Raw genomic sequence first — 12,184 nt, forward strand, 5'->3', positions numbered from 1 at the left:
CCACAGTACTGTAAAAGACTCACTGCTAGTTATTGGAAATGCTTGATTTTTGTTGTTGATGCTAAGGGTGGCTCAACAGTTATTAGGTTTAGTAAACAATCACTTCCCCCCCCCCCACACAGGGCCATGTAGGTTTGCATTTTTCCCCCTTAATAATAAAACACCTTCATTTAGAAACTTCATTTTGTGCTTTCATATGGTATATTTGTCTACTATTTAAATTTGTTTGATGACCTGAAACATTTAAGTGTGACAAAAATACATACGACCATAGAATTAATGCAACAACTGTCTGACTAAGTTTTAGCTAAAGACGAAAATGCTGTTGTTAAAGCTGTTAGAGTAATGTGACTCACATTCATCTCCTGGTCAAAACGTCTTTGTATTTGTTCCCTTTGTGTTTCGAGTTTGGCATTCAGAGCAGCCAGGGCTCGCTGCTCTTCCTTCTGCAACAGACGGAGCTCGCGCAGCTCCTGCCGCCTACAAAAAAAACAAAACAAATGTATGTATGTATGTAGCTAAGGACACCTAAAATAAATGAAACTATGTCAGGTAAGATCTACTATAACTGGTAGCAAAATAACACAAGTGCTTAAATTACAGGTTAGAACTTTATCACAGGTTAGATCAGGCCACGGCAGCAGAAAAGTAATGAATAAGAGAGTAGAATAAATTGAGCTTACTTTATAATAAAAACAATGTTTATGCTGGCAGACCACTAACAACACTCTGAATGGTGCAAACCCAATGGAAGCAAAAGAAGATGCAATTTTTGTTCAGCACCGAGTTTCTGAAGATTATTTTCACCAAATTTAAACTAAGAATGATATCGAAATATTACTGCAGCCATAGGTGCAATATCATAGTCCCACCACTAGATGGCAGGAGTAAAACACAGGAACTCACTATGCTTCAGAGGAAGTACAGAAATCAGTTGTTTCAAATGCCAAATACAGATCACCTGAACTTTGACTTAACGAATAAGTAATTTCAGAAATTAAATTTTCCTCTCAGACCAGAGACCAAATTACACTTTTTCCAATAACAGTTCTAATCTCAAGGGACTAAATTCCCAAAGAGCAGGATGACTTAAATAGTAAGAACTAAAACATAAAACAAAAATAAATAAGTCCCAATCCAGTGTTCACTGTGTCCTGAGAACACAAGAGTCCATGCCTCTCATTTAGAGTGAATGAAAAATGGCTTAGCTACCAGGGAATAATAAGATCACCCACATACCTGAGGAATCTCATCTCCTCATCTTTCTTCTCATCGTCACTGATGATCTTGGAGGTGGTCACACTCACCTCCACACCGTCAACAACAAACTTTCTGGTCCGCCTCAGAGTCTTATCTGAAAAGTTCTGATAGGTAGACAAAAACACAGAAAAGCCTGGTTTTAAACTCAGAATTGAACCTTTTTTCATGTACTTTGAGTTTAAATGCTGTTTTTTTAGTAGTTAAAAGGTCAGTACTACCAGATTCTTTCACTTCCATAGCATAATTAGACTCTCGCAATAGACAGGTTTTCTTTTTGTGTGTGAAAAACAATTTGCAACTTTACTTGTAAAATCTCTGTGCTTATATCAGCCGCAATATAATTTAGTCACAGAGTTGTTTTGTGACTCTTGTGTACTGTGACTGTAAGGAACTACAAACACCCCAATATCGCCCCCCCCCCCCAAAAAAAAATCTTCAGATCACTCACAGAAACTATTTTCATGCAAATTCCTACGAATTAACTTCAAATATTTCAAATGTGTCAAGGTTCATCTGTAGTGTAGTCTTTATCTGTTAAAGGAGAGGCTGAGTAAGTATGTATGACAGTGTGTATGTTTACATGGCACTAATATCCTGTATGGCAGGTTCTACTGTAACAAGAAGCAAGATGCTGATCCGTTAGCATAATGGAGAGCGCCATGGAGGTAGTAACAACATCGTATACCAAATATGGCACCATGTGACTTGACTTCTCAACCTTCTTCAACAAGAATACTGGTTAAAGGCCTTCTTTATCCAGACTTGTGGATCTTCACATTGTCCGAAAGGACATTTCTAGACATTCACCCACAGAGCAGATGACCTTTTTCTTAGCCAACGAAGGTTTGTTCAAGTTTGCTCTAGCTCAAAAAGCACAAATCAGGCAGTTCAACCAAACAATGTGCGATGATGTAAACACACATTTCCTTTCAGTCAGTGCATGAGCCATAGCGTATTGTAATTGCAATGCAAAACTGTCACGGTTAACTGGAGCATGTGTAACTGAGAAGTTACGCCTTCTTTGTCCCCTGTCCAAGTCATCCTCCAGGGACAATATTTGCAAAATGATATGAAAGGGTTTACTCAGCAAACACTGGGAAGTTCTGAATGTCGTCACTTCCTGGTGTATAAATAGTTCATATATAAAAAGAGGAGATGAGACCAGAGAACTAAAGAGAGCGTGAACGCAAGACAGAAGGTATGAAGACAGTAAGAGAAAATCCCAATACTCTCAAAGTTATTTGTGCTTCAATTAAAATAAAAATGAATACAAAACTAAAACAAAAAGCTAATGACAGTTTTGCTTTCACTGTTACATAGTGAATAAGAAGTTATCGCAACTCTTCCTCTTGAGAGAATGATACAGATCTGCCTTGAAATTAAAAAAAAAGAATGATTTTATTACAAAAAGTAAATCAGAATTATTTTATGTAAACAATTAAGTTTGTTTTATCTTTTAATGTAACAGGGACTTTCTTGTTTGAAGTACTTGTCTTAGATGTAGGCGAGCAGTTTTTTTTTTGTTTGCTTTTTGTATTGTCGGCTTATTTCTGGTCTTTTCTCCATTTTGTTCGAAGAAAACAAAACAATTGGCTGAAGATTTTAAAAAAGAAAAAAAAGAGTAAATATATTAGCACAAAAGGACCCTAGGAAGGTGTTCCCCACTCAGAGGGAATTATTTTGGTTTGCACAAACTGCTGTTCGCCATAACAAAGCTTCCCCATGAAGCCAACACAGCTGAGCAAACACGCTCCATATGAATCTGTGTGAGGCTCCTGTCATAGCTGGCAGCTACCGGATGCTAATGTTGCACTGCTCAGTACTGTTGAATCATTTTCTGCGTAACTGACACACTAACGATGACAATAAGTCTATGTGCTTGTGTGTTCTGGTGTGTTATTAATCGCCCATTTACACCAAGATGAAAGGATATATATTCATCACTCTGCATTTCAGCTGTGGCGTTTATGTTTGAGTTCATCTGTGACTGTGCTGACTCCCTGTCACTCTTCATTCACACAAAAACAAAAAGAGTAAACAAACAAAAGAAAAAACACATGTAGCTCTCACACACACCCCATGGATTTATAAGTGCATGTGCACACTGATGTTTGCACTCATTCTCTCATGCAGAAACATAGAAATCATATTAAAAAAACAACAAAAAAACCCCAAGAAAATAATAAAAAGAAAAAAGCTTATAGGCAGACTCGTCTGGTAAATAATCTATTATTTAAAAAAAAAAAACCCTGACATGTCGAACAGCCATGACTCCACACCCAGTTAATAGGATTTTAATCATGGTCAGTCCATAAGCCTCCAGAAGCAACTCACTGACAATGGGCTGCATAGAAATTTCCACTCACAATAGTGAATGCTGAACTGTGCCCACACAAAGGCCACCACTGGTCTAGATGAACTGAAAGTGTTGCATATTTGGCTTCTCTTTCCCAACGTCTAGCCTCCCAATCGTCTCACTTACAAGGACTGTCAGACATGGATTTGGTGATTCTTAAGCAGAGACAACCTAATATCCTTTTTCAAGCTGGTAAATCAAATAAATAGTCATTTTGGAGATGCCCCAATATGCTTTGTCACCAATTCAGTCCAAACTTGAGAAATAAATCCCAGCAAACCTCACAGTCAATAAAAAAAGTTACTTAAGTCCTCATGAATGTAAAACTTTGAGTTTCCCTAAGTGCAATGTGCGTGCAAACCTAATGGGAGACAGGCAATATTCTGTGTCAAACTCCCACACCCTAAAACGACACAATGCTGTTTCAGTTCCGCTATGAGTGCAAAGAAACACTTCTTTTTTTCCCCCCAGGAGGGGTTTTCCTACAGAGCTGCCCTCTGTACATCTTTAACACTTGAGCACTGGTTTTGCCATAAAGATATGTTCTGCAAAAACACTTTAGAGAATGAGGGATCTATCTTCTCTGACCATTCCTTTCTGGCATTTTAAAAAGTTTGAGTAAATGAATCATATGAAAATTCCTTTAAGTACAGAAAGCTTTGATCTGTGTTGGCTCACCCGTGCACTAATGGATGTGTTCTCCCTGTGGACAGACAAATCCATGCTCTCAGATGCCATGCTGCCTGAATAGGACAACTGCTCAATAATCCCTCCATTGAGATAAGATGAACCAGGATCAGCGTTTGCTCCCATTGGTTTCTTCTCAGGGGAATCCTCTATTAGGCTGCCGTTTGCTACCTGGGTGGGAGCAGAGGAAGATGCAGGCGAAGGTACAGGAATCGAAACACCACTTGAAGTTGGCAATTCTCCATTAGCTGGGATCTTGGGGACCTCTGGTTCTGTTGAACCTATAAAGTTTATCGTACATTCCTCAGATCTCTCAGATTCCATATCAAAGAGAGATGGTGGCTGTTCTGTCTCTGGGGTGTCTCCGGCAACCTAGAACAATGATTTTAGTATTAATACTAAAAATAAATAAATAATCCCACTTCATAAATATACACGAGCAGAACAACTTTCAAAAAATACCTTTTCCTCCTCAAGTGTGGGTGTACTCTTCCCATCCTCAATACCAGAGTCTGAGAAGGTAGTCTTGGTTGAGGACTCACTCTCAGATTTCTCAGACTCTGATTTCTCAAGGATTTCACCCATTTTGTCTCCCACCTCATCTGGATCTTTCTTATGGACATTCTGCCGTGGCAGGGGTACAGGGACTGCCATGGTGGAGCCTGGTTCTTCCTCTGTTGATGTATCTGGCTGGTTCAGCTTCCTGGGGAATGGTACTGGTGCAGGTGAAGAAGGTGTGGTAGGGCTTGGGGTGTCCGGGGGCTGGTCACCTTCCAAACTGGTCTGACTAGTCTGGCATGGCTCCTTGGCTGAGGACTAAAGGAACAGAGAAGTGCTGTTAGGCACTGGTGTGACAAAACATTTCATGTTCGTAAGACATTAAGTCATGGGTGGTCTCCAAAATGTTAATGTTTTCAACCTTTGCTTCTGGTCCAAACACTAATGGGGAAAAAAAACATTCAGGCCGTCCACCTTTTTGCTAAGTAACTTCAATCTTTGCTTTAGTATGAATGCAGTCATTCCTGTTTTATACTTGCACATTGCTACTTTTAAGTGTGGCTTAGATAGCTATCTAATCTGCAATGGCGAGGTAATAATTACAGAGGTGAAAAACCTGCGTAAGTCAGGACAGACTGCCAGGACCTGAGAGTTAATGGCATTATCATTATCATTGCTATTATGAAAATCTTGATGCAAAATAATTCAGTGTGCACTCTTTCATTTTTGCATACAGCAGTGCGTTAAATGTATTTTATTATGCAGACAAAGCTGCACTTTACGGTGTCAAAAGTATGTGAAACACCTGCAAATATGCTGCAAAACCAAAACCCAAGACTAACAATCTTAGATAAATTATATTACTGCAGTTAGCATGTACACAGGTAAGGGAATTACATCTCAGAAGCACCCTATCAAATCAGACTAGGAAAGAATTAACTGATTATGCAGCTCAAAGAAAGCAAAAAACAAAAAAACGCCAATCATTTAAATGATATAAATTAATTTTTTAAAAAAGAAAATTGCCATGCAACACTCATCAACATTAACCAGAAATAACGTAATGTTTATGTGCAAAAAGAAGATATTGCACAACTATGTATAACTGCACAGTCATATCTCAGACATGTGAGACAAGAATTCTATATATGTGCACATCTCTAATCAGCAGCTCTGTATCAGGAACAGTCTCTTCTCCCTCAGGTCAAAACAAAACAAAAACCTGTCTTGATGACTCACAGCTTCACTAATGTCTAAGCAAACATCACTTTCTCACTTTGTGAGATATATATAGAAAAAGAGAAACTGTCTGGTTACTGCTTGTTTCGAAGTCAGCAATTTGTTACTGTATGTGTGAAAATGTTCCTGCCTGCAAATGAGAGGGAGCTTTATTTGTGCTTTCTTAAAAGAGATAATAAAGTAACTAATGATTTTATCAAAAAAAAAAAAAAAAAAACCAGCTGGCGTCATACACAGAGAAATAATAACACAAAGTAAGATTTTAAGCAAACCATCTCGTTCAAGTACCATGAAATGTGGACCAGTGTACTTTGGCAGCATTTTAAAGGGTGGTCACACAGATCATTGATTTGATTTAGTTACTTTATATAAAGATAGCTGATTCATCACACCTGCTTTTAAATAACTTTCCTTTCAATGATTAATGTACAACAAGGTGCATAAAGAAGACCTCCTACAGAAAGCTATTCCAAATACCTGTCCAGGTAAGACACTGTTCAATTGTCTAGATGAGAGTGTTTACTGTTCCACCATTTTCCACCAATTTGCACCATCAGTATACTAGAGTCACCCAAATAAAATAAAATAAAATAAAATAAAAAGACCCTTGAATGCCACAACATGTACAATAAGGAAGTACAATGTAAAAGGCCATTTGTCTTCATAGAGAAAGGACAAAAATGTATGAAAACATTTGTCTGATTACAGCATTTGTAAGAGTATTTCAAGGATCCTATAAAGACCTGCTATTGCTATGTAGAAATCCCCATGTTTTTGATTAAGGGCCAGAGTATCTTGGCTGAACAATAAGCAACCTAAAATAATTTACTCCTTTAGGGATTATGAGGCAATAGCTGTTTCTACAGGCCAAAAGCAGCACCTATATTTAACCATGTGCGGGTGTGGGTGAATGCCTGTTTTCCGTCTTCTGTTCCTTTGTTTGTGCTCAGGGCAGGCAGCAAACTGCACTTTCATCCTATGTTTCTGTCTAATCTCCAGTTCTCTGTGAATTCATGAATGACTTCAGTGGAATAAACCATCAATCCTTCTGCAGAAAGGCTATATTTAGCAAAATATGCTTTAAGAGGAGGTCAACGAGTCAGGACTACAAACGTGAGGCTCGGTGGTTAAGAAGGAACCTACGTGCTGGGGAACACATGCAGGTAAATGCACGCCTTTTTGTCATTTTGTGTGCAAGTTGCAACTTAATTACACAGTCTGGACACTGAAATTAAGGGTAATTTCCATCTCACTGTGTGGTCTGACAGGAAAATGAGGAACGTCACAGAAATGCATTTACTTGTAAAGTCAATACCACTTCTACGTCAAAATGCATCCATTTTCTGTGCCATTATTATGTTTTTAATTTAAATCACAACATTAATAAATTAAACCAATTGAATGGAAGAGCATGGACTGCCCACTCTTGTTTTCGAAACACCAAAATAAAAAGGACAATGATAATGAACAGGTTTGGTACCACAGTAAGGTCCATGCCCTCGTCTTCCTCTCCTTCCTCTCTATTGTCTTCAATTTCCTCCATGACTTCAGCCTTGACCTCAGCCACCAGCTCTCTCAGCGGACGGTTGGTCGTCACCGATTTCACAAAAGGGTGCTGTAGATAGGAGAAGAGACAGTTATTAAGGCTGATCAGAAATTTATTTTAGGGATAAATACTATAAACACTACGCATTTAGTTATTGCCTAAGAGTGAGGCTGACTAAAAGGCTTACAACCATGAAGCAATATTTGCACAAAACACAAGAACAGTATTTTCCACAGGTTTAAATAATTAGCAGATGACACCATTCTGCAACATCTCAACTTTCAATGATATCAATTTCTTTTCAAATAATCTGTAAAACTTTAAAATACAAAATGATGGATCAAGTGAAATAAAATTCTGGTGCTTAAAAACGATACACTAAATGGAACCGGAGTAGAAGACAAGACAACATACTTTCACTGCTGGGAAACTCTATCTGACACCTGCCAGTTCCTGCGCAGCATTAACAATGGGAACATCACAATACAACTCTCCACTTGAGGCAACAGTTTATTCTAACAGAATGCACCTAAAATAGCAACCAGTCTTCAACTCTACTATGTCTAAAAAGAAAATGCATGTTTCCCCGTGCTTCAAGTAAGGCAATAAGAACGCTGTAACAGGAATATAAAAAAGGCAAATTAAAAGTTGAGTGCTGCAAGGATAAAAAGCTGATCATCTATTATTTAGATGCTTTGCACTCCTGTGTAATTTAACTGGAACAGCTGACAAAGGGGAAAAGTCTGCAAGGGGTGCTGGACCATGAAGTGTGTAGAAGTCAGTGTGTGTTGTGAGCCTCCACAGTTGTAGGTTCAGGAGCTTGCTTGTCCTTGAGGACAGCATTACGCTTGAGTTTTAAGCTTCTCCAATGACAAATAACAGTCAGCTATTGCCTAATGAGATGTACACAAATGAGTGCCATTTGACTATTTGTGAGGCAAAATATGAATGCATGGATAAGTTGTATGCTTAAATGCATAGTGTCTACATTTGGATGTCATGATTCTTTCTATGTCAGCCCATTTTATGGCATCAATTGACAACATGAGCAACATAAGATAGAGTTTTTAAATCAAACTATTGCTGCACAGCCAGCCCTTTTTGATTTAGTGATTTTTGTAAGAAGAACATCAACATGACTGATGCAGCAACGCTGGTTAATTAAAGACAAACTTCAACTGAAATGGCTCCGATTTCAGCAACCACACGGCCACATCCTCTGTAATCAGCCAACAGATTTATCTTAAAGCCATGTAAACCTGTGGCGTAAACAAGGTCACATGAACATATGGTGATGGCAGTGAATGCTTCAATAATAATTCAGTTTGTCATGTTTGGTAGAGGCAGTGCTGCAATAAATGCATGTTTAAAAGTGAAAGGAGCTAAAATAAACTCAACTTCTGTTTCCACTATCTCAATTCGAAAATTGCAGAGAGAGGCTTTTTGGAAGTAAAATTTCAGACATGTTTTAGATTTACATTAAGCCTAAGCAAGGTGAAACATTGGAGAAAAGAGTTTTAATGTGAGAAGCACTACATTAGAATTACTCCAATTCTGAGAGAAAATAAGGCATCTTATTCTTTTGACATGTTACACATCCAACAAGGTATTTAAGGCTGGGAACTGGCAACTAATTTCATAATCAACTCATGGTTGTTGCTTTCTAATTAAATTAGAGAACTATGAGAAATGTCCAGTTACAAATTCATGAAACCCACAGAAATATCAAAACATCTTTATATCAACTGCTTTAACTAAGAATCCAAAATTTCTGATTTAAAAATGTTTCTCAAATGTTAACAAAATCAAAACTAACTTATAAAGCCATAAAAATGACTTGAAATAAATTCCATTATGTCAATTATCTAATCATTGTTGCTTTAGTAAAGCTCTTTATTTCATTTGAATGCCTACTGAAGATTATAAAAGATATTTTTCTCCCATTGCCATAGAACTTATGAGGAATGAGTATGAGTAGCTAGTAACTAAAAAAGTAGGAGTAACTGTAGCGTCAAGCACCTACAGCAGTAAACCTCTGAGAAATCTGCTTTAAGCTGTATAATCCAATAAATTATACCAGACCTCCCATACTCCAGGTAAACACATCCTCACTGAGGCAAAACACAGGGCAAAAAGACTAAGTGTTAGCACTGGTGCCTTGTTACACAGATATAGATGTGTATCAGTGGATATATGCACCATTTTATAGGTTTCGCATTGCTTTAGACAGAGAGGGGGGAGATTTGGTGCGCATGGCTTTGTATAAAGATTAAATGTGCACAATATGGACCATTAGGTGACTAGAAGAGAAACCTGCAAAAAGGTCAGGTGTACATGCACAGGAATAAAAATAAAGTGTATGCTTTTGTCCCTCCATCTTTATGGACAGTTTTAGATCTTGAATGATGTAAATTTAACTAGTTATAAAATTTTCATTTTTGAAGGAGGGTTTGGCAGTTAAGACGGTTTTTAGGGTTAGGACTTTGATAAGTTAAGTTAGGGGTAAGAATTTTACTGGGCAAGGTGCAATTTTGGTACTCAACTGACTTGACTTTTATTAACCCAAATTTAGTACTTTAGGACAGATTTCTGTCTCAAAGAAGTTGTTTGCAGAATTAGAAGATTACACTTTTGTTTAAGATATACTCTATGAAGTTTAGACAACCAAGATTAACTCAAAGTTCAAAATGTGCTACATTGTTCTACTTCAGAAATGTTTATATGCTTTCCAGGGCAGCTCTGCCAAAAACATCATAAAAACCCTGCACATGAGAAACTATGGGAGGAGACGCTGGATTCAATATAATACTAGTCATCCAGACGGTCTCCCGGCCAGCCACACACCCACAGTGACTGATACTGTGTCATGTTTTTTTGTATACATTCCTTACAGCCGCATATGTGGGACAGACGCAGAGTAATTATGGCAAAAAAAGGGAAGAGGTTAAAAAGATGTTTATAACCAATTCTTGTTTCCTGTGAAAAGCTTAGTGACAAAGACTTTGCAAAGCTTTATTTTTATATCCCTTATTTAGTCTATCCAGCACCAGGGATATTTTTTCTGACTTTTTTATTCACCTGTATTTTTCCACATCTGCTCACTTCACCCTAAAGCCTGTAACATATCTGACGGTAACTGCCGGCAAAGTGACATGATGCAACATCCATCACAAAGCCTCAATCTGACCACGCCCACAAGTGCCTACAGCTGTTAGGAGGCAGTGGACATGATAAACATCTAAAACTTGCAGCACAGCACCAAAAACTGGGCCGCGCCTGTCTCTTTCCCTCCCCACTAGAGAACACATGGAGAATTCCCTGCAGGCCTGACTAGGGTTTTCATCTTTGCCTCGCTCTAATTGGCCAAAGGTGGCAAACTCAAGTTAATCCTGGCACACCATTGGCTGAGAGCAGGAATGTAAATAGCTGGCAGCTCCTCAGCTATGGGATGCAGACAGGAAACTGTGGCTCTGAATTTTAATAGACATTGCTCTTGTTCTGTAATCCACACCCTGCTCATGGCTTTGCTCATTCTACTGGCTCTGAAATCTAGAGTCTGATTGAAGCTCGTCTTTAGATATTTGCATTTCATTGCCACAACTTAGAATTACCATATGATGATGCCTTTAATAATCAAACAGCTGCTTAGAACCATGTCTGCCCAGGATCATATGTATAGTGAAGTCTATAAAAGGCATCAAATAAGCTTGCTGACGAATACAAAATATGGTCAGAATCTGAATTCTGTTTCTGAGATGAATAATGTCGAAAACATTTTTGTAGGGTAATATTTTTTTTTGAGGGTAGGGTGGGGGCATTCGCGAAGAGGCCAAAGCTTCTTATTTCTTTTGTCCTTCCCATCTAAACCTTCAAGGATATTTTATGATAGTGTCTTTATTCAGGATCCTTTACCATTACATTTTGGCTACTGCACATTTTCTACCTAATAATTTTTCACTTTTACACTATCAATTTCTTATAAAGCGTTTCATTTTCACCTGCATGCCTGTGCCCGCCATGGAACACCAACCTGGCACAGATCACTGTATTCAGGTCTTAAAATAGAAGATTAAACTGATCTGTGTGTGTGTGTGTGTGTGTGTGTGTGTCAGTACAAGACAAAGACAGAGTATGATGTTCCATTGTATGTCAAAGTGCAGCACTGTATAATATTCACTACTATTCAGTTACACACAGCATCAAGCCTACCTCCAACATTTGAGCTGCAGTTGGGCGAGTCTCTGGGTTTTTATCCAAACATTTCCGCAGGAAGTCATTAAATGCCTGTGACCTTGAGTAAATAAAAGAGAAAAGAAGTAGTGAAGTGAAGAAACAGTTAAAACAAAAAAATAATTTTAAGTAACATTTCCAACCATTTTAGACCATCTTTGTACGCAGCTTTGTTGTGCAAAAAAAAAAAAAAGGTCTCAGCAGGAACAATGAATCAGCGGCCCTTTCTAAATCTCCCTCTACCTGATAACTTCACTTTCACAGTAATAAATTCACTGCTACAGCGCATTTAATCTCATTAAAGAAAAGGTAGAAAAAAATTACAGTTTGGCACTCATTTAAGTGCAGCCTCTGCTGGAAAATGGTTG

General features: G+C 38.1%; 1 protein-coding gene across 1 annotated transcript in view; it reads right to left on the reverse strand.

The window, feature by feature from the left end:
- stk10 (serine/threonine kinase 10) overlaps positions 1-12,184 on the reverse strand; it is a 37,191-nt gene that overhangs the window by 4,145 nt on the left and 20,862 nt on the right. The window contains exons 7-12 of the mRNA XM_085364634.1: positions 11,796-11,877; positions 7,521-7,655; positions 4,766-5,119; positions 4,295-4,675; positions 1,240-1,364; positions 357-480 (exon numbers count right to left, since the gene is read on the reverse strand). Of these exons, the coding sequence (XP_085220760.1) occupies positions 357-480; positions 1,240-1,364; positions 4,295-4,675; positions 4,766-5,119; positions 7,521-7,655; positions 11,796-11,877 (1,201 nt within the window). The remainder of the gene's footprint in view (positions 1-356; positions 481-1,239; positions 1,365-4,294; positions 4,676-4,765; positions 5,120-7,520; positions 7,656-11,795; positions 11,878-12,184) is intronic.

The sequence above is a fragment of the Diplotaxodon limnothrissa genome, linkage group LG10, assembly GCF_057381915.1.
Source record: "Diplotaxodon limnothrissa isolate DT_005_m linkage group LG10, D_limnothrissa_male_GT1.1, whole genome shotgun sequence".
Classification (NCBI taxonomy): Eukaryota; Metazoa; Chordata; class Actinopteri; order Cichliformes; family Cichlidae; genus Diplotaxodon; species Diplotaxodon limnothrissa.